The sequence below is a fragment of the Coccinella septempunctata genome, chromosome 7 (genome assembly GCF_907165205.1).
Source record: "Coccinella septempunctata chromosome 7, icCocSept1.1, whole genome shotgun sequence".
NCBI lineage: Eukaryota > Metazoa > Arthropoda > Insecta > Coleoptera > Coccinellidae > Coccinella > Coccinella septempunctata.
The window spans coordinates 24,660,193-24,685,034 of NC_058195.1; the positions used below are offsets into that span (position 1 = coordinate 24,660,193).

The 24,842-nt window shown below is 36.0% G+C and overlaps 1 protein-coding gene across 1 annotated transcript in view; it reads right to left on the bottom strand.

Annotated features, from left to right (window-relative positions):
• Nucleotides 1-24,842, bottom strand: part of LOC123316425 (dynein axonemal heavy chain 3) — a 2,043,583-nt gene that overhangs the window by 1,611,015 nt on the left and 407,726 nt on the right. The window contains exon 14 of the mRNA XM_044902499.1: nucleotides 19,066-19,265. Coding sequence (XP_044758434.1) covers nucleotides 19,066-19,265 — 200 coding nt within the window. The remainder of the gene's footprint in view (nucleotides 1-19,065; nucleotides 19,266-24,842) is intronic.

Sequence of the window (24,842 nt, forward strand, 5' to 3'; positions counted from 1 at the left end):
GTCTATATTGCAGGATATGGTTAATCGGTTCATGCCGTCATAGAACACCCTGTAGAAGTTCGGAACTGAATAAAATTCCTACTTAAAGTCGGAATTATTTTTGAAATATTATGTGGCTCTCTTCTACGCCTTCGTGGAATACATATTTGCATTCGTGAAACAATTATTTTCCAACTTATGAAATCGTCCAACTGCTGTAGAGTAGAACGAGAAACTTATCGTTTCGAAGAAATAGAAGGGGTTTTCTCGATCGGATACAGATTTTGTAATGACAAATCTTATTCCCAACAGAAAAGAGCTTATTGCTTTGTGCTCGCAACATCGAATTATTCTCAGAGTGCTCAGTAATCGCGAGCTTATTGCGAAAAATCGGTGCTCAGTGCTTGAGACTCGGAAGCACTTTTTTTCAGTGTTCCACATAGCTCTGAATCCTAATATTTTCTTTTGTTCTAGATTTATAATGGAAAATTGGAAAAACATATATGATATTCCATTCTGAAGTTACTTATACGTATTATCTTTCCGTTACGGACGATTGCCATGAAATTTTGAAATCCTTCAATTACGCTAGTATTGATGAGATTATGCCTTTTTTATTGAAATCGTCTCCTCCTAGATTTCAAGAAAAAACTTTCAATTTTTTTCATCAAAGAAGCCGAATTGAATTTTTTTATTGTAAAATTAATAGTAATACTTTTTTGTATTCAACATTCGACTTATTAATATTATTATTATATATTACTATATGATTCAAAAGTTATATCAAGAACGGTTGTAGAAAAAACTTCCACTTATCCGCATTTAATTGGGGGCCGAAGGGTGACATCCGTCAATTCTAAATTCCAAAATGTCTTAATTCCGAATTCAAAAGTTATATCAATGAACCTCAACAGAAAAACTTTCCGTTCATTGTATTCACTTGGGGGCCGATTGTTGACACCTGTCAATGCGAAACATTCGATAACTCAAAAAATAAATCATTTAAAATTCCGAAGATATAGGTATATCAAGAAACCGCAACAGGGAAAACTGCATTCATTTGGTACTCCATGTCTCAAAAAATTACTTTCAAATTCAGAAGTTATATCAAGAAGAAACTTTCGTTGACCCATTCACTAGCAGACCAAAAATTCTGAATTGACACCTGTAAATGCTTAAAATTTGATATAACATATTTTCCGCTGTGTCGAATTTTCAACTTCTCAAGTCCTAAGTAAATGTCGTGAACAGAAGAGTGAAAAAACAACAGGTTTTTTCATATAACTTTAGAATTTGAAGGGGATCCTCCATACAGCTTTCGCACTATCAAATGTTCAACTATGACAGGTGTTGCTTATTATAACTGGAATTTACAGTTGATTTTATGAACACTTTTTCAGATGTCGAAATTTGACAAATCTCAATAGTTTACTTCCTAGAGGTGTAAGTGAATGTGGCAAAAAATTTCCTTGTTTTGTTTTTTTTTGTACGAAAATTTGTATTGAATACCCATCGCCATTTTCACCGGTGTCCTTGAATATAAGCTTTTTCAAAAATGATGATAAAAGGTTCAATTCGAAACATTATTGCAACAATTAGGTGCCCCAAATGCCGATAGTTAATAATTAATTTAATTTTAATGGTTAATATCCATTGTTCCTCGAAATGACCTCTAGGTGCAATTTTTTTAGTTCCTCAAACTACCCGTTTTGTACTTGAAAGTTCCCCAAACTGCACGCTAGAAGAAGTTCCTCAAACTGACCTGAGCTTACACGATAGTTCCCCGAAGTACACGCTACGTGATCTGTATATATGTGGCACTTCGAGGAATTCCCCAAAGTGACCACTTGTTCCTCGAAGTGACCGTTCTGTATATGATTTGTTCCCCGAACTGACCGCGACGCATACATATATATATATATATATATATATATATATATATATATATATATATATATATATATATATATATATATATATATATATATATATATATATATATATATATATATATATATATATATATATATATATATATATATATATATATATATATATATATATATATATATATGTATGCGTCGCGGTCATATATATATATATATATATATATATATATATATATATATATATATATATATATATATATATATATATATATATATATATATATATATATATATATATATATATATATATATATATATATACAACTTATCAGTCGACCAAATCAATGAGCTATCCACAATCATATCATAGAGGAATTCATAATGAAATGGAACATTCAAATTTATATACACTGGTCCCAATAATTACCGTTGTATCTATTTTTGAAACGGTCCTGATATGTACCGATAGACTAACGAAAACTTTTTCTTTTTTTTTTTAGTTTCACACATATTCGTGGGTTTCTCGCGACTACCCGGACTTGCCGTCAAGGGTAGTCCCGTGCTGCTGCTAGTGAGGGTATAAGGTTTTCCTTATTATATTCACTGTTCCCAGTATAACCGCCTTTTGCATCCACATAATCGTGTTTTGCGGCAGCTTCAATTCGAGTAGATGTTGGGTGGTTTTTCTGTGGACGAGACCGTTGGCAGATATTATCAGCGGCATTATTCTCGCATCCCTCAACTTCCACATATCCCGGATTTGTTGTGCCAGCGCTTCATATTTTGTCATCTTTTCGGTGTATGTTTTCGTTAAGTTCTGGTCCTGCGGCACAGCAAAGTCTATGATGATTGCTGTTTTATTGACCTTATCGAATATTACCATATCGGGTCTATTGTGTACGACCCTTCTGTCGGTTATTATTGTTAAGTCCCAGTATATTTTAAATTGCTCGTTTTCTTTCAATGTTTGCGGTGCGTATACGTGGTGTGGTGTAAAATGCGGGATTAATTCTTTTTGTAGGCATATTAGTTGATGCACAACTTTCCCCATGTTGTCATGTCGGGTGAGATATTTGGTGTTCGCTATTGTTGTGCAGCCTGATGTGAGGTGTTGGACTATTTCCTCAGCGCTGTTACACAACCTGCACTTTGTTGTTTCTACCTGTTGTTGAAGGATGTGTTTCAGGTAAGTTCTTGTTGGAACAACCTGGTCTTGGATGGCCTGGAGTGTTCCTTCCGTTTGAGGAAAAAGATAGCCTTGCTTGAGGTAGGTGTTGGAGGTTGTCATGTCTACCTCAGGTTGTTGAAGGCTATTGAAAAATCTGCCATGCAGCGCTTTGGATTTCCATTTGTTCCTTAATTTTTCCGCAGGGTCTTCTTCTTGTATATTTCTGGATGTTGAGGCAATTCGGCGCTGTGCTGCTATCCATTGATGGAGAGGTAAGTTGTTTTTTTCGAAGTATTGTGTTAATTTTTTTTTCTCTTTCAGGCAGGTATGTTCCAGGCTGCTGAGTCCGCGTCCTCCTTCTTTTCGAGGTAAGTAGAGCCGCTCTATCGCAGAGTTTGGGTGTAGCATGCCTTGTTGTGTGAGTGTTGTTCTTATTCGTCTGTCCAAGTTCTCCAAATCTGTTTTCGACCAATTTAGTATTCCAGCCGTGTACGTAAATGTGGGTATAGCCCAGATGTTGATGGCGTTTATTTTGTTTTTGGCGGACAATTGTGAGTTGACTATCTTTCTTGTTCTTCTTATGAGTTCTGTTTCTGCCGCTTTCTTATTTTCTTGTTGTTTAATTTCGTACGTTTGCTCTATGCCAAGATATTTGTACCTATCCTCCGCCTTCATGTTCGCCATCTCTCGTCCATCTGCCAGTCTGATGTTCTCGCCTTCCACCAATTTTCCCCTTTTTACCTCCACCGTTGCACACTTCTCCAGACTGAATCTCATCCCTATGTCTGTGCTGAACCTCCGTACGAGTTCAAGCTCTCCTTCTAGTTGTTTTTTTCCTCTAGCGTACAGTTTGAGGTCGTCCATATAAAATAAGTGTGTTATTTTCTTCTGTTCTTCTATTTTGTAGCCGTATTCAGATCTGTTCAGCATGTTGCTTAGAGGATTCAGAGCGAGGCAAAATAGCAGCGGGCTTAGTCCATCTCCCTGAAATATGCCCTTTTCGATCTTTATTTCCTCCGTGTTGTATTTGGTAGTCTCGGTGTTGACTGTAAGTGTTGTGCGCCACATTGACCTTAGGCTTTCTATTAATTTGATTATTTTCTTGTCCACCTTGTATATTTCCAGGACTTCCAATAGCCACGAGTGGGGCACCGAGTCGTATGCCTTCCGATAGTCGATCCAGGCCATTGATAAGTTCTTCAGTTTCCTCTTTGCCTGTCTCGTTAAGATGCTGTCAATCATCAGAAGTTCCTTACTTCCTCGCCCGTTCTCTCTGCATCCTGCATGTTCCCATGCCATAATGTTGTTTGTTTTTAGGTGGGTTCGAATCTTGTGTCCTATGGTAGAGGTTATTATTTTGTACGCTGACGGTAAACATGTTATGGGTCTGTAATTTTCAGGCTGTGTCAGGTCACCTTTTTTTGGGAGCATGAGAGTCGTGCCGTGTGTAAAGTACTTCGGTATCTTGTTGGGATTTTCTATGGCCTCTTGTATCAGTCGTGCTAGTGTTTGATGCGTGTGTGAGAACGATTTCCACCAAAAGTTATGTATGCCGTCTATGCCGGGAGTAGTCCAGTTTTTCATTCTCTTAATTGTGTTCTTGACGTCTTCCTCTTCTATGTTCATCGTGGACATTTCTTGAAGATTGGCGTGTTTCTTTTTTTCTTGCTCAATCCATGTTGCCTCTGTGTTATGTGTTCCTTTATTTGACCAAATCTTCGACCAGTACTTGTGCATGTCGGTTGGGGACGGGGTTTTCGTTGTTTGTACGTTCTTGTCTTCGTCCAGTTTCCTGAAGAACTGCCTCTGATTGTTTGCGAACAGGTTGTTGTCTCGGTATCTTTGAGTCCTCTTATTGTATCTCCTCAATCTGTTTCCTAATGCTGCGATCCTTTGTTTAAGGCCTTCTGTGTACGTCTTTATTCTCTCCTTGTATTGTGGTTCTTTCTTTTTGAGTTTGAGTTTCCGAGTATATTCTTTTATCTTATTTTCGACTCTCGTGCTAGGGCTTGTGTTGTTTAGGTATGCATGTAATACTCCTATTTCCTTCCTCAGATTGATTATCTTCTTCTGTATTCTTTCTTCCCATGGTGGTCTTTGTTGGTGACGTTTAACTTGTGTTGTCTTTTTGTCTTCGATTTTTAGGATGATGCTGGTTACTGTCGCAGCGCAGTAGACTGTGTGGCAGAGCTCTTCGAGGTTCCTCGCGTTTTTGAATTCTGGCCCTAAGGCGTTGTTAACGGCTTGAACAGTTTCTCGGGTATTCTGGTTTTGGTCAATTCTTGGGATTTTGGGTCTTCTATCTATTTCTATTCCTTCCCATTTCATGGTGACTTGCTGGTAGAGCGTCCTCATTCCTCTTGCGACCTCATCGAATTCAGGTTCTATTAGTTGGTGTTCCCTCTCATCTTCTTCGGTCGGTGGTTGTGCTGTTGTGCTTCTCCGTTGTATGCTCCTTCTTATGTTCTCGACCGTTCCGCCCATTGAATTTCTCGCTATGTTTGCCTTAATTGCTTCGATCTCGTCCAGCGCTAGAAGTTTTCTGGTCTTTATATTTTTCACCTGGGCTATGAGGTGTTTTCCCGTGAATGGTTTTCCTGGGTGTGACTCCGCCCAAATTCCTGCCAGTTTTTCGGCGTACTTTTTTGTTTTTGTTTCACCCTCAGTGGCTTCAAAATAAGCATTGATCAGACTGACGTTCATTTCTCTCGTCCAATGCTGCCTTTTGGGTTTTTGGGTTATAGCGGGATTGTCTTGTGTGGTCGACCGATCCAAGCTGTTCCCCCCTCCTATCCTGTTTGATCTGCGAGGCCTTGTGGTTCCATTTCGTAGAGTAGCGCCACTTGCTTCACTGTTCTCCACTAGAGACTGTGCCGGTCTTCCTCCAGGAGCAGTCCCCACTCCGGAGGCGGTTTCCGAGGCTTCCATTTCTTCATCGAAAGCGATTCATTTTCACAATGTGAGGGTTGCTAACCCACCACATTGGTGACCTCGGGTATGCGAGAGCACAAGTCTCCCTTGCATATTATATATATATATATATATATATATATATATATATATATATATATATATATATATATATATATATATATATATATATATATATATATATATATATATATATATATATATATATATATATATATATATATATATATATATATATATATATATATATAGAGTCTTGGTATTTATTGGGAAAGCGACAATGGTAAGTAAAACTCTTTTTCCTTCAGCTTAAGCTTTCGAGACTTTATTTATCTCTTCTTCAGAAGCACTATAAAACATAGAGGAGTTAGTATTTGTAGGCATAGTATTTGAAAAATATAATTACTTACAGGATTTGAGGTTGTACCTGGGTTGTTTTCATTGTAATTACAAATCAGGATGATCATAATTGCATATTGTATCTTAAGATTGACAGAATTCAGGTAAGAAATCCTTGAACGTCGGTGTTTCATTAGAGGTTAGATCTTAGATTCGATAGGTTATGAGTGACATGAGACCACAGACGTACAGGGAAATCATTGGTGACTTGATGACAAGTCGACTCTTCTTCTTTGTGTTAGGTAGTTGTTAGGAATGTCTTACATTAAACAATGACAAATAACAATCTGAGTGGATTTTTTGTTCTCTTTTTGTTAGAATTAATTCAGAGCATTTTTTTGATTTTATTTTAATTTTTTTATTCTTTATTATTAGGTGACAACAGGTATATTAAAAGGCCGTGGGGAAACTACTAGGGTCTTCTATCCGTATCTGTATCTATCTGTATGGGGTTTCTGCTTCTGGACATTTTGTCTATCTCGACTAGGTTCGCATAAATTGCGCTGAGGTTATCAATGTCTTTTTTGTGGTTGATTGCGTTAGGTTCTAACGCATCAACCACAAAAAAGACATTGATAACCTCAGCGCAATTTATGCGAACCTAGTCGAGATAGACAAAATGTCCAGAAGCAGAAACCCCATACAGATAGATACAGATACGGATAGAAGACCCTAGTAGTTTCCCCACGGCCTTTTAATATACCTGTTGTCACCTAATAATAAAGAATAAAAAAATTAAAATAAAATCAAAAAAAATGCTCTGAATTAATTCTAACAAAAAGAGAACAAAAAATCCACTCAGATTGTTATTTGTCATTGTTTAATGTAAGACATTCCTAACAACTACCTAACACAAAGAAGAAGAGTCGACTTGTCATCAAGTCACCAATGATTTCCCTGTACGTCTGTGGTCTCATGTCACTCATAACCTATCGAATCTAAGATCTAACCTCTAATGAAACACCGACGTTCAAGGATTTCTTACCTGAATTCTGTCAATCTTAAGATACAATATGCAATTATGATCATCCTGATTTGTAATTACAATGAAAACAACCCAGGTACAACCTCAAATCCTGTAAGTAATTATATTTTTCAAATACTATGCCTACAAATACTAACTCCTCTATGTTTTATAGTGCTTCTGAAGAAGAGATAAATAAAGTCTCGAAAGCTTAAGCTGAAGGAAAAAGAGTTTTACTTACCATTGTCGCTTTCCCAATAAATACCAAGACTCTACTTACATAACCGACAAATATTTCCCTCTATATCTATATATATATATATATATATATATATATATATATATATATATATATATATATATATATATATATATATATATATATATATATATATATATATATATATATATATATATATATATATATATATATATATATATATATATATATACATCTGGCATACTTTATTGCGTCCTTTCAAAAAGCAACCTTATTGCGTCTCCCAGAAATACGCTACCTAGGTGGAATCTGATCGAAGTATATTAATCTACGCAAAAAATTACGTAGTTTGGTCGTTTCAGATCTCAAATATCTTTGTTAATAAAGAAGTTGATATACGCACATTATTGCGTCCTTTCATGGTCCTACCATTAGTGCGTCCGGCGTATATTTTGTTTTCATATGTAGCACAATGCTGCGTCCGAATTTTATTCAATCTTTCACCATTAGCATGTTGTTGCGTCCAGCGTAGTTGCCACATATGTTTTAGAATCTGGTACAGTAGGATTATTCGAACTCGATGACGTGATCGTATTATAACATTGGCTCCAGTTATTACAACTTTTTTCTTTCAAAACAGCTCTATATTTATGATATCTATCATCCTTAGTTTGTGGACTGCTCACTTGGGGAATCGTATTTCAGAATGTTTCAAACACTCATTAAGTGTCTTTTTGTCAAGAAGAGCTTTAGTTATTATGTAATAATTTTAAAAACGTTATATATTTCATTTTCGTTTTTTTTTTATAACAAATGAATGTGAGAGAGTGGTGCTCTGGAGATAACTTAAATTAGGAATGCATTAACTGCACAGTTGTTAGCTTATCCTACGTTTATCCTACGAACAATTTGGCAGTCTGGAGAGTCAACTACTCTCTCAGGGTAGCTAAATGGACGGCGAATGAAATTCTCGAGTTCGATAGAAGAGTTTGAATATGAATCGTAGCCTGCATCCTAGCTCTTCGATATACAAGGACTCTCTTTGCTTATAGGAGGACGAAACCATTGAGCATATCCTCAGCCCAGCGGCAGACAAGGTTCGCCCAGGCTGGTTCTAGGGGAACTCATGAACTCCTCCTCTGTTATCACCTCGTCCCTTTGGAAGATGGCAATGGAGGTAGAAGTTTAGCTCTTTGAGCTTGTTTGTGTGCCACAATAGACCGCTTTGGTCGCGGTAGCAGGTCTGGGGGATTCGACAGATGCGCCGAACAAACTGTAACTGTAACTCTTCGAATCAAAGGATATACTTTCCTCGAATGCAGGAAGACGGGGGTTTAAAAGTTTGCAATACCAACATTATACACAAAAGTGGGAAATGGAATAAGATTATTGAGAGGTCAAGACCCACTCAAGGGAATAGTAGCTCATAATAAAATCAAAGTCAAAGAGCTGGAGTGCTTTGGAGAAGCTAATATCCGACATATGAATCGATCTTAAGCTAGTAGGAAAATCTATCACGCCAGCAGAACAAAAGATATTAGAAAGCCAGATTAGACAAGCAAAACTGAAGTTTTCATTCGAATATCATATGAGTAAACAATAAACGAATTAATTCAGATGCATAACATCCGCAGATAATTAAATCAACGAATGCTACGATCTAAATCGAACTAACAAACTACCATCGCTCGAAGTATTACCAGAATTTTCATTTCGTCGACAAGAGTAGATGCTGACCATGGTTTCGGTCTTATTTGACCTCGTCAGAGCAACAAAACTCAATTGTCAACGAAATGCTATGAATTGCCGGCTCCTTTTATTCCATATCAGTAGCGGGTATGGTGTATAAATACATGTCGTACCGACATCTGACAGAGAAACGGGAACCAACCCAATTCAATTTCCTAACTCTCAGAGCGAAGATAGCAGTATGCATCCATATGCCTTATTCCCATATTGCAGATATCGTATTTTACGATAATTAAGCAAGGGAAAAAGCGCGGAAAGGTTCGGATCATGGCAGTAACCGATCTGCCGCGGACATGGAAAAATAAGAAATGGATCACGCCTTCAACAGTAAGGCAGGTAAATAATAAACGAATTAATTCAGATGCATAACATCCGCAGATAATTAAATCAACGAATGCTACGATCTAAATCGAACTAACAAACTACCATCGCTCGAAGTATTACCAGAATTTTCATTTCGTCGACAAGAGTAGATGCTGACCATGGTTTCGGTCTTATTTGACCTCGTCAGAGCAACAAAACTCAATTGTCAACGAAATGCTATGAATTGCCGGCTCCTTTTATTCCATATCAGTAGCGGGTATGGTGTATAAATACATGTCGTACCGACATCTGACAGAGAAACGGGAACCAACCCAATTCAATTTCCTAACTCTCAGAGCGAAGATAGCAGTATGCATCCATATGCCTTATTCCCATATTGCAGATATCGTATTTTACGATAATTAAGCAAGGGAAAAAGCGCGGAAAGGTTCGGATCATGGCAGTAACCGATCTGCCGCGGACATGGAAAAATAAGAAATGGATCACGCCTTCAACAGTAAGGCAGGTAAATAATAAACGAATTAATTCAGATGCATAACATCCGCAGATAATTAAATCAACGAATGCTACGATCTAAATCGAACTAACAAACTACCATCGCTCGAAGTTTTACCAGAATTTTCATTTCGTCGACAAGAGTAGATGCTGACCATGGTTTCGGTCTTATTTGACCTCGTCAGAGCAACAAAACTCAATTGTCAACGAAATGCTATGAATTGCCGGCTCCTTTTATTCCATATCAGTAGCGGGTATGGTGTATAAATACATCGTACCGACATCTGACAGAGAAACGGGAACCAACCCAATTCAATTTCCTAACTCTCAGAGCGAAGATAGCAGTATGCATCCATATGCCTTATTCCCATATTGCAGATATCGTATTTTACGATAATTAAGCAAGGGAAAAAGCGCGGAAAGGTTCGGATCTGCATATCCGAATATCTGCATATTCCGGATTGCATATCTGCAATATGGGAATAAGGCATATGGATGCATACTGCTATCTTCGCTCTGAGAGTTAGGAAATTGAATTGGGTTGGTTCCCGTTTCTCTGTCAGATGTCGGTACGATGTATTTATACACCATACCCGCTACTGATATGGAATAAAAGGAGGCATTTCGTTGACAATTGAGTTTTGTTGCTCTGACGAGGTCAAATAAGACCGAAACCATGGTCAGCATCTACTCTTGTCGACGAAATGAAAATTCTGGTAATACTTCGAGCGATGGTAGTTTGTTAGTTCGATTTAGATCGTAGCATTCGTTGATTTAATTATCTGCGGATGTTATGCATCTGAATTAATTCGTTTATTATTTACCTGCCTTACTGTTGAAGGCGTGATCCATTTCTTATTTTTCCATGTCCGCGGCAGATCGGTTACTGCCATGATCCGAACCTTTCCGCGCTTTTTCCCTTGCTTAATTATCGTAAAATACGATATCTGCAATATGGGAATAAGGCATATGGATGCATACTGCTATCTTCGCTCTGAGAGTTAGGAAATTGAATTGGGTTGGTTCCCGTTTCTCTGTCAGATGTCGGTACGATGTATTTATACACCATACCCGCTACTGATATGGAATAAAAGGAGCCGGCAATTCATAGCATTTCGTTGACAATTGAGTTTTGTTGCTCTGACGAGGTCAAATAAGACCGAAACCATGGTCAGCATCTACTCTTGTCGACGAAATGAAAATTCTGGTAATACTTCGAGCGATGGTAGTTTGTTAGTTCGATTTAGATCGTAGCATTCGTTGATTTAATTATCTGCGGATGTTATGCATCTGAATTAATTCGTTTATTATTTACCTGCCTTACTGTTGAAGGCGTGATCCATTTCTTATTATATGAGTAAACATATACTTTATATATTTCAAGAGATTGAAAGACCATGACTTGCTGTAAAAATCATCTTCTGCTTTTCTGGAGTCGGCTGAGCTGATGTCGGAAACGGGAGGATTTGTTCATCAAGATGGAGTGATACTAGATACTAAAATACTAGGTAGTATAAGAAGAATATAATGCAAGTGGTCACCTCAACATCTTGCAGGGCTAGCCCTGATCGACGAAAGCTCTTATGCACATCTTGTCCGCTTGCAGAATTCATACTTTATCAGGGTATATAGAGTGACACAATGCGAATTCCTTACTTCCATCTGAGAGAAGTTTATGGGCCTGTTCCGATGGTTTTACTGGCCAGCAATCGAATAACAATAGAACTCGAACGACTGGGCCAATAGGAATCGTCTCTGAATTACTGACGGTACTGTTCAGGAATATCGGAACAGACGGTATGGCATAGACAAATAACCAAAGCTCTCATTTGTACCTCCCGAGACCAAAGCAGTTTTTGAGAATGATAAAGCTGGCATATATTGCAATTAGGCTTTTTCAACAACTTGACATATCTTCATAAACTTTTTAAGGTTTTCACTCCCAATCTCTGAAACAAAATCAATTAAAAATGAAATCAACGATTTGCTCCTGCGTAAATTCTTGCACTAATTTGACATATGCCAAGTTGTTGAAAAAGCGTGTATATACACGCAATAAAGCTCGATAAAGATCTGCCAGAAAAAGAGCTCAAAGAATTTCTTGTGTTGTATTCCCTGCGCTGCCAAAAATAATGTGGTAGTGAACGAAGAACAGAAAAGTGAAAAATATTATACAAAGGATCAATGTTCGAACAGGGGGCTTCATACCCAGGGCATAAAGTTTGAATGGTAAATCTGATTGAAGAATTTTTAGATCTGAGAACTGATAACGTTACTGAATTGGAGATTATTCTGGCCTGCAGAACTCTGGCAGAATGAAGAACTATCTCAAGAACGTGGGGACAACACCTGGTTCTGTCACTAGGGCAAGAAAAGGGGTTCTGGACGTGACAATCGTCAACGCAGCTTCCAGAAGAAGTGTTAAAGCTTGGGAAATGGTGACCAAAACATCAATCTCTGACCATAGATAATCCAATATAAAATAACAGAAGAGGAACTGATCCACCATTAAGATCCATCTGAAGCAAAACTTACAACAGTTCGAAACTAATTGGCCAAACCTCTCGCATTACGATCTGAAACAAAAAGTCGATCAGGGAATTTCAGAGGTCTTCCACGCCAGTTATCCACTCCCGGAAGTTTGAACAAGTGAGGATGCATCTAATTAATCCTATTGGTGCATGGGCTCATGCATGGTGATATAGGCTCTATTGAAGACTGCGTTTCCTGCAGCGTGATTTGTGGACTCATTCTTGATTTGGTGTGGCAGAAATCAACTACCATTGAGCATTTTTGAGTACAATGTCGCCACGTACACCAGGAAAAAGAACTATTTATTGTATAGTTATAGTCTTGATGGCAGCGTCCTGAGCGAAAAAACGGAGATAAAAGATCTTGGCGTTGTTTTGATCAAAGTTTTACATTTGTTCCTCATGTTAATCATTTACTTGGTACGAGGCCAAGAATGTATGAATTTATCGTGCGTAATAGCAGATATTTTCTGATCCGGAAACCATGATTTTGCTGTTCAATACATTTGTGACGAGCAAACTGGAGTTTGGATGCATTGCTTGGAACCCAATATACGATTGCCATAAACATCACAATGACATATATTCCGAGAGCTGGCGACGAAAATCGGCAAAAGATTTGTAATGGATTATAATTAAATATGAGTTAGTTTTGATGGTGTATATGAATCAGCACCCACGCTAAAAGGTCAGGTAGTGGAACATCTGACGGCGACGCTCTTTGATTTATATAAAATTGCAATATCCGTACTTTGGGGTGACTGCTGACTGCCTCTCTTCTATTGATATGTGGTCTGAATATTTTATTCACAAATAATATATGATATTTGAGCAGTAAATGCAGTTTCAGCCAATACAATTCTTTTGAAACAACATCGTCAAGGCAGCAACTTATGTGGTGTACTGACACACCGCGTTTCACTAAAATGAGATCTGACCACTTTTTCAAGTTTTCTGTTCTTTGAACTAGTGATAATTTTCAATCATTAAAAAATACTTGTAGAGTGTGTAATTTCATATACCTACATCAAAGCGCCTCGCCGCTAGGTGTTCCACTACCTGACCTTGAGAGTGGTTGCTGACTTATGTACACCCTCAATACTAAATCATATTGAATTATGCGCCAGTACAAAACTTCTGCCGAATTTCGTTGCCAGCTCTCGGACTAATGGAGGCTGTTCAGAGAAGTTTTTTCGAGTAAGATCATGCTGTTTTGTTGAATAAATTCGGTGCAGTTAAGCTTGATGTCAAGAAGGGCGTTGTTTGTTTGAGGTTCCTTCATGGACCCTTGAATGGCACATCTACTCGCTAGAGTAGGATTTCATATAGGACGCCCAAGTTCTAGACCCGTACGCTTGTTCAACCTTACTACGCCCAGAACAAATATATTGTTTCAGTCATCTGTGTACAATATGATTTGTTCTAAATTCAATCAGATCTCGCATCTCTGTGATATACACTTTCACCCACAGTCCTTATTAATCAATATATTACAAGGACACTACATATATACAAGAGTTTACATAATTCGTAGAACTTTTTAATTTTTGTGGTAATGTCATTTCTAATCCCACAGCACTCAGAATACAAAAGGTCAAGGCAAAAAGGGTAATCAACCCCACAATATCGCTCAATAAGCCAGACGGATAAGGAGAACAGGAACGATCTTTCAGTTTTCCCAAAACAACCTTCACAGGTAGTGAACCCATAACTAGAATCAATACAGCAATATAGACCAAGAATCCTCGTAAGGAAGATTGGGATATTCAAAAGACGATGTTTGTAGTGGGCAATGAACACCTTCAATCTATATAGATCACCAGAAGTGTGAAGAAAAATCCTAGAAGAGATTCGTCTTCATCTTCTGAAGATAACCAGAAGCTGCTTAAAATGAGTCATATACACAGAAAATGGAGAAGGACAAAAGTTCCCTTCACATCAAAATGGGGACCCACAATCTTCAAGAACAATTTATTCAACATCGTTTCTATTGAAGACGATGAAGAAAGTAGTAGATAACAACATAAGAACATAGAATCTGGAGAATACACCAATTCACAAATGCCAGATGGCCTACAGGACGACCGATCAACAAAAACTGCTCTGTATGACCGTATGACTCTATAGCTAGGTTCCTGGTCCCTCGGGAACTAAAGGAAATGAAGAGGCGTATACACTTGCCTCTAGCAACAAGGGAAGTTGACGTTTATTCATCCAGTGGAATAAAAAAATTTTAATTCACAAGTGAAATGAGATGACATAAGCATAAGCGGATAAAGCGATACCTTTCATGTCAATTTATAAATCCGATAATTCTCTGGAAAGTGTTATCGTTTGATTTCTAATTGAACTGGAATAAAATTCACGTGAGTTATAATTTTTTTTCATTCGAAAAAATAATAATGACAATATCAGTCAAAAGAACACCATAAGGGCACTTCAATCGGACCTGCTATTGCTCTGGAGACAGAATCCAATTCTTCACCTAACAGACTTTCGGGATGACCTTGGAGCCTAGGAAGCTAAATCATTTCAGTTGTGCAAATACAACTTGGTTTACTTGTATACACAGTTGCCAGATTTAGGACGCAACATTATGCGTCGTGTGAAAGATGTATATTGAGTGTATATCAGTTTTCATCATTTGAAGCGCCCCCGAAGCGGAATTTGCGTGAACTAAAAATATACTTTAGGTTTCATGAGAAGCACTTTACTGCGTCTGGAGATATGTTTTTCAACATAGAATAACTCTTTTATCAAAAGATGAATGAAATCTATAGTTGTTCCAAAGATAGCTCTCGACGTCCTTCACGATTTGCGACCACCCCTGTCGTTGTATCCCTCGAAATACCAGAGAAAACTTTGAAAAACAATGCTGCGTCCGGTATACGGACGCAGTATTATTCAGGACGCAATAGTGTATGGCCCAAAGACAATGTATGGACGCAACATAGTATGCTGGATAAATATATATATATAATATATATATATATATATATATATATATATATATATATATATATATATATATATATATATATATATATATATCCGTTAAATAAGGGGTTAAGTTTATTGTCAATGTTTTTAATATTCAAGAGCAACTTATCTCCTACTTTATATTTTATTTCGTTACATTTCCTGTCGGAACTCTCTTTTCTCTTCAATTTAGTCCTTACCAAGTTTTCTCTAGCATCTTTCCATGCCGTTTGAAACCTATATTTTAGTTCAAAAGGATAGTTGTCAAAATTGTAGATTGGATCTACTTGGCTTTTTAAATTTTGTGGAAATCTACTTGGTTCTCCGAAAATCAATTCGCACGGAGTATAGCGAGTTAAAGAGTTCACGGTATTGTTATATGAAAAGCACCAATACGGAACCCAATTACTCCAGTTGTTACTTTCCTTAGCTGCGTGCATACGAAGAAAAGCTCCTTCGAATGCGAATTTTTAAGCGCACCTAATGATTCGTGGTGAGAAGCTGTTGAATTGAATTGCTTAATTTTGAGCAAATCACACAATCCACTAAATATTCTTGATAAGAATTCTGTGCCTTGGTCTGTAACAACTTCAGAAGGTATACCATATCTTAAAACAAAGTTTTGAATAAAAGATTTTGAAACTGTATCTGCTTCTTTGTTTGGTAGTGGGTAACACTCTACAAATTTGGTTAAGTCGCATTGAATTGTGAGTATATATTTGTTATTTTCGATATCTGTAGGTAATGGACCTACGAGATCTACAAAAATTTTCTGTGGTAGTGATTGTCAAAGAATCTTTCCTAAGTAGAGAATGTTTATGACGTTGACAATCATCACACTTCTTTACAAATTTTTCAACATCAGATCTTAAGCCATTCCAGAAATACTCTCTTTTGATATTGTTGAACATGCGTTCGATACCTGCACGTCCACCGGTTGGAAGCATGTGAAAATCGTTCAGAATTATTTGCTTTAATTCTCTGTTTTCGATTCGCGTTACATCTCTTATTATATTGATCTTTAAGGATGTTCCCAGAATTTCATTCTCCTAATTTGTCAACATTTTCAAAAATTTTATATTACTAGCTAGCTTTATGAGGTACAATTCTAATATATTATTTTCTGCGCATAATTTTTTCATTTTCTCAACGATGAACCTAAGTCGTACGCTGATCGGATATCCTGGTTAATGAAAATAATTTGTGAATTCACATTATATATTAAATTCTCATTGTAATCCTTTGAATGTTGATTTTTCAAATTACGAAATTCTTTTTCTGAAATTGGTCTTAACTCAACACATATTGCTGGACGTTTTAAAACTTCGACAACAACAGGGTGATCAATCCTTTTGCCATTGGAGGCATTCGTCTCATGTTGTTTAGAACCTACTTCATTTTTAGTTCGAGATCTCGTCATGACTCATATGTTTCCAACTATACCGTTCGTCATTTCATTGAGTTCTGCTGAATCTATTTTAATACGCGATAAGGCATCTGCTGTTACATTTTCTGAACCTTTTACATAATGAACCGTGAAGTCATATTCTTCTAAAATCAAACGGAATTTGGTTAATCGACAAGATGGATTGTTTATATTGAACAAATAAATCAGTGGTCGGTGATCTGTTGAGATTTTAAATTTCTGTCCATACAAATAAGGTCTGAAATGTTTCACGACCAAACTATTGCTAAGAGCTCTTCTTCAATTGTACAATAGTTCTTTTCTGCTGGATTCAAACTTCGTGAAGCAAAGGCTTCATGGTCATTAGAATTTGATAGAACTGAACCTAATGCAAATCCAGTAGCATCCATTCTTAGAATGAATTCGTTTTTTTCTGCAAAATCTGAATATTGAAGAATAGGTGCTGTCCGAAGGACTTGCCTTAAGGTTTGAAATACCTTAAAATGTAATGTATACTGAAGAAGGCCTACGCCGAAACGTTTATACAAAATAAATGAACAATACAAAAGTAATCCTAACCTAGATACCCAACATAATGAATGAATGATACATATAGAATACTAGGTAAAAATCACTTCGGTGATAATATTTATTGACCTTCAAAGGTCAATTAATATTTTATATCATTTTTTCGAAATGCGGTCCTGTTTTTATTCCTTCGGTGATAATATTTATTGACCTTCAAAGGTCAAAAAATGATATAAAATATTAATTTGTCTGGTTCCTATTCCCTTGTTGGAATTTTGCCATGCAAATCAAAAATTGAATTCGTTAGAATGGTTTATGTAGTTTTTCATGGCAATAACGAAATTCTTGTAAGGGATGTGAAAAATAAAAAGTGAATTGATTTTCAGCCATTACAAAACTCTCGCACCTACATCGTTATGGCAGCAACCAATAAGGCATGCTGACTCGCCGTGTACCAAAAAAATGAGGTCTGACCACTTTCTTACGTTTTATGGTACTGTAAACTAGTGTGCTGACAATTTTCAATATTTAAAAAACACTTGTAAAGCATGTTGTAATTTTACATATATCAAAGCGCGCCACTGCCAGATGTTCCACTACCTGATCTTTCGAGTGGGTTCTGACTCATGTACACCCTCAATACTAAAGCATATTGAATTATGGGCCATTTCAAAACTCTTGCTGATTTTTGTCGCCTGCTCTTGGACTACTACGTTGGATCGTCGATTTAGATCTCCCAAACATATTTGGTAAGATCGACCATTTTCGATCATTGCTGCTCCCTAGCGATTTCAGTGGGTGCTAAATCACTCATTATTCGCAATTTCACAATCGAAGTTATGAAAGTAAACAGAAACCATTCAAACTCAAAGAATTAGGTACTTACGAAAGACCTAGGAGATTCTACTTGGAGAAAATACGCGTTTCAAATGTAATGTATCAATTGACAAATATTTTCCCTTTTTATTTGGCTTTCACGTTGACTAACTTGATAAAAATATGCAAAATGAATGACAGTTGTGTAAGAATGGCATGGTTTCTAGACCTAGGCAGCACAAAAACCAAATAAACAAAAATACCTTTCATTCACGAAAGTATATCTCCGTTCCTTTAAATTTGCCGGTGTGTGTATAAATAGATATCACAAACATCCGTGCACCTTATGAACGTATAAATAGATAGATTACTACCTGCTTAGACTCGGTTGCGAGGTAGTTGCGTCCGAGTGTGCAACGGCACCTATGGATTTCAGGATTCTTTACATGCATTGTTATGATGTGGATAATATTTTATTTGAAAACGAAATGAACAAAATTTTTCTTGGAATATTGATTAACATTCATTTAATTAATTACTTGCGGCCTCTTTTGACAGGCTGCGGTGTTATCAGTGTATTCTCCTATCCATAAACGTATGTAAAATGTGCGTTTGACTCGCTAAGTAATGAACGTAGTGATTTTGCAGCGGGATCTCGTACTATAAGCAAAATGCCTATTTCACATACCTGTAAGGCACACAATCAAAGCGTATGTCGGTCCATTCCTCTTTCATTTTCTTCAAATTCTTCTCAAGCGCATACTCTTTGGTAGCAGCACCACTAATTTCCTCTAGTTTGGATGAAAATTTCGGTAAACCGGCTTCAATCATTTCATTCAATGTGGATTCTGGACCTATTGACAAGGAAACGCCCACGATTTCACCGATCTGAAACATATTGAAATGAACTTGTAATTTATATTTTCACAGCTGTAGGTAATAGAAAAATCTGGTTTTTGAAGTGTTCATGATTGTACAATGAAGTATGTATTTGATATAAAATTTTTACGATTCCTTCACCATATTCAATGAAAAAATGAAGATAATCATTATAGTACTTGAGATAGCAACGTATATATATATATATATATATATATATATATATATATATATATATATATATATATATATATATATATATATATATATATATATATATATATATATATATATATAGTTATAAAGTGTTAATACCACCTCCAAAATAGTAACTCGTTTAACGCTCTCACCTCATATATATCGATGTCACCTCCGAAATCGGAGGTGACAACGTTTTGCCTTGTTTTTTAGCTTGTTAGATTCAGGAGGCTTCAGGGACCAACATATCAAAAAATCGTTTTGAGGTCACAACGCACCCCCTTTATGTACTGAACAATCTTTTAGTTCGAGTGTATATCACTGGCGCTAGTGTGCTGAGCTGTATATCGAAGAATTACTCTGAAAGACTCTTTGCTCGTTTGCACCTCCGAAAATTGCAACGTTGTACTGTGCAAGCAGATGTAGACAGGCGGAATATCAGTATACGGAGGAATTAAGTAATGAGAGGCGCAGCGCGTTTTCTCCTCCATTATTGCAAGCCAGGCGGCATATCTCAACGATTTTTTTATCGCATTCCTTTGTAGGGGAAAGAATCACGTGAAAGAGAACCAATCTTGGCTCTCTCGAATGGGATTATGACTGTTTATATTTCATCGTGCGTATATCTATGCATCCGTTGAACTTCTTTCATCTCAAGCTTACACTATAATTCTGAATTTGGCGAACTATTTCATTACCTATCTGAAAACGAATCGATTTAAGTCTTGTCCATAATGATATTTCTTCTCTCTATGGAAATGATCCATATAGATAATACTACCTATTAGTATAACGAATAATCAGTATTGTATCATTGCATATAATAAAATAACCTGTTCAGAGAGAAACATTTTTTGGATAAGAAAATTCAGATGTTAATGGTGATGAATATTCAAGGACAATGAGCCAATCCGAAAATTTTCATTTCAGAATCAGGAGAAAAAATGCTACAAATTTCACAATATCACAGAAATGAACAACGTCGGCTAAACCGAATGTTTGACATTGTGTTATTTCAAATGGAACGCTCTTTATATTTTTCTTGAATCAGATTTCTCAAAGATTTTGAGGAATCCTTTGCTCAGAAACATCTCTTTTATTATCGATTATGTTTAAATATTGGATTTTCCCAAAAATTTTAAGAGCTTGTAGCATCTCTCTGGTTTAAATATTTCAGTGATGTATAATAAAGAAAATTACCAATTATATCGAAACAAGTAAGATTTTATGAAGAATTCGCCAAAACAGATTTGCATTTTTCGATAGATCATACAGGGTGTAAGGGAAAAAATAAACAATATTGAAGTCTTTGGAAGGCCTCGAGTCAACATATTTTGAAATTGCAACCATATTTTTGTCAAGATATAATGAATCTTCAAAATGAAGTTAATAATATAGATACATACTCGGATACATATGATTGATTAACTTCTACTATCTAAAATAAAAAGGTACATAGATAAAATATAGCTATATACAGGATATCTGTAAACAAATGCGAAGGAATAAGGGAGATGATTCCTTAATGAAAATAAGCGGGGGTATTTCCTGTAAATTTTCCAAATCGACAGACCTTCCAAGATACAGCCTTTGGAAGGCGATGACGAGTTTACAGTTTTTAATTTTTTTCACAGGTTCTAAAAAACACTGAGTCATAAAACTATACATATTATGAAGCACTGAGTAGATTGTTACCAGTTTCAACTTCGGCAAGCTCGTAGTTTAGGCGGTAAATTGCTATCGATTTTTTCAATGTGTCTCTCCCTTAAATTCAAAAATTTCTGTGAAAATGTTGAAATTTGAGTTATTATGCTATTGTCATAGAAGTATACGAAACTAGCAGGTCGGGGGATCCAAGATTTCGGGCCGATTCACCTTAAAAAAACATAATAAAATGAATTTCGTCAATACCTACCGAGGTTGAAAACCACTATTCTCCGCTATAAAAAATTAGTATTATTCCAATAATATACCGACTTAATGAGTGCTACGTTGCTATTACTATAAGGCCCGGTTGTTCAGTTCAGGATGAGGCAGAGATTTAAGATGATCCTAGATAATCTGACAGAACTGAACTGAAATGTCAAAATCAATCTAGGATAAACTTTAATCCCGAACTGAACAACTGCTTTACATGTAGAGTTTCGGATTTGCTTTTTCTTCAAAACAACAACTGCGCTGAAGGAAATGTGATTGACTGTTATCTATATCATTTACATCATTATTTGCCGAACTTCAAAGTTCTGAATGAATTAAAATCTAAACTTGAAAATATACGAGATAATTTTCGCAAGAATTTCAATGAAATCTGAAAATTTTCATCATTCTGGAGCATTCTGGACATCAATAATTCTCGAATCATCCATGCAATAAATTCAATTTTATCCAATATAACACGCAAAACGAAATGTTATTCGAACTCGGCATCTTGAGCAATTCGTTCCTAAAAAGCTCGAATCAGGTAGAAAAGTTTGAACCCTTCGTATCAGCATTAACACGTGTTTTGCAGTAAACAGATGCCGATTTCGTTTTCAACGGGCCATGTAACTAGGGTCGGCGTTGGGTGAAAGGATGAACGGTTCTTACAACAAGAAGAATTTGAATTTTCATATGACGGTGAGGGCATTCGTTTTAAAATTTTCAGAGTACAAGGAGTATACAGGGTGTTTCACGAGTAAACAGACAAATGAAAACCGTGAATAGAGGGCATTGAGCTGAGTTCAGAATCATACCATATACAAGGTGTTCCAAAACTAGTGAATCAAACGTCACACCACGATAGAGTAAACCAAATATTATCGAATGACACCAACATTAGTTCGACGAAAATGTACCGTTTCCAAAATAATCAGAATTTTATTAAAATACATAAGGTTGCCGATTTTCGAATTATTTTTCTTAATAACAGGGCCAGTTTGTGAAAAAGGATATCGATTTTAAATTATATTGAAGTAATATTATTGTTTCATCTCCCCTAATTGAAATTATTTTAAGTAGTTAATCGATAACCATAACCTAAGTAAATGTAAATTAAAACAATTGTTTTTTCTACATGATTTTTAATACTCAGAATAAACAGGGGTGATAATATGGGAGAAAAACGCTATCCTTAATAACAAATTGGCCTTGTGACTGAAAAAATAGTTCGAAAATCGGCAACTTTAGGTTAGGTTTTTTTAGAAACGGTACATTTTCGCTCAACTAATGTTGGTGTCATTCGATAGTATTTGATCTACTCTATCGTGGTGTGACGTTTGATTAAATAGTTTTGGGGCACCCTATATATAGGTTTCTTCGGGGTTTTTTGAAATTTCTCGAATTTCCGTTCGGCTATAACTCCTGAAATTCTGATCAAGTCGACTGAAAATTTATAATTAGCTTTGAGTTGTTAATTTCATTGAAACAGAGCATTAAAATTCGACAAAAATCTGGACCGGGCTCAGTGAGGCTTTACTTAACTTCAAACTCATAAAAACACCGTGTATGTAGTTTTTTAATCATAATTTCAACTTTTTTGTTATCTGCATTATTATTGTCTCAAAATGAATTGATTTTTGGGTTGCCCCACCTGTTGATCATGTTCTAGAAATAATTGTTTTGGTCAGACGCCTCTAAGGAATAGAGCACTTCATGAAAATGTATTTAGAAATCCTTAATTGATTTTTTTTTTCGAAGAATATTCTGTTGAATGTGTTCAACAATTATACCATATTCGGTCTTCAAAATACTCTTTCACAAGGATAAAATGTTTCAAAATTGATGATACCCAAATATGGATCGAAAAACTACGCTATCTTGAAACTGAAAATTAAAACTTGATCTTCAGAATGAATCTATTTTTCTATGGACAACTAGTTGTGTGAATAAAAACAAAGAAAGAAATCGCGGGGTGTCAGATCTGGAGATCTAGCAGTCCAATATTGTGGTCCTACCCTTCTAATAAAATGACCTGAAATACTGATAAATACTTTTGCTGGTGCATGAATATCATCAATGTTTCAATAACAAATTGTAATAAGACCAGAACAATCCATAGATTTCCATAGATCCAATAATGACTATAACGGAATCAGTAAAGAATTCGAAAGTGCATTTATCACACTTATTCGAAGTGCCAATCATTGCCTTCACTAAAAGACCAAATGAGGTGAAAATCAGTTCGGAAAATTACTTCAGTTCCACGTTGTCCATAAAGAGCGATTCATTCGGAAGATATCGAATTAGAATTATTATTTTCATGATCATGATAGGGTAGTTTTTTTTATTTTTGTTTATTATCAATGATAAAGCTTATTATCACTGTTAATCACTTATCTGAATAACCAGATATGCTATAAATATCAAAAACAAATGCAAGACATATATTGAGAACGAAAAAATTCAGTTGAACATTTCCAATTCCATTTTTAGATTTCCTCAGTTGATTGGCGATCATATTCATCCCATTAATTAATGTGAAGTAAAAGTCAATATGCAGCGCTGTTTTTTCCAGATATTTCACGATCAAACAATTATTCATTAGAAATAATCTGAAAAGGCATACCAAAGTTTCATTGATTTTGAGAAAATCAATGAAGATACCTGAAAAATTCAAAATTATGACGAGAAAAACTACAAACAGAGTGTTTTGCATGAGTTTAAATTTGAATATATCCTCAATGAGTCCGGTCCTGTGTTCGTCAACTTTTAATGTTCTGTTTTATTGAAACTTAGAAGTTTAAGCGGATAATGAATTTTTAGCCGAATCCAACTAAAATATTTGGAGTTATGGCCGAACAAAAATTAGGGAAATTTGAATAAACTCCTCTCTATATCGGAAACGGAATGTCTAAGACACACATATGAGGTGTTTTTGAACTGAGCTCAATGCCCTCTATTCACGGTTTTCGTTTGTCCGTTTACTTGTGAAACACCCTGTGTAGTGAAAAATTTCAAAAGACTCCTCGAGCAATTAAGAAATGCCATTAAATCAAGGAGTTTCTTTTGAACCGCTATGATGAAAAATGTCAATATCCAGTTATTATTATTATTTGGGGTGATTCATCGAAAATCCCCAATATCTCGAAAAGCAAGGCACTTTTGCCAAACGTGAAATATATTTATTTGAACCCCCATAGAGTACTCTACCCGCAGGCTCCATATTATCCATTCATTACGCCACACCCTGTATAATTATAATTATTATATCAATGTACTGAAAATAAACAGACATGAATACTAGGCAGTTGTTTTGTTTGAAGGTGAAGCTCCTGTTGCTTCAAACTTCTTTCAATTATTTTGACTACCATTCACGCAAGATGATTTTTGTTGAGGAATTCAACATTCTCGTAATTATCTGTTCATTTCTTCAAGAGATACCCATTCCCTACCACCTATGAGTATTCAATT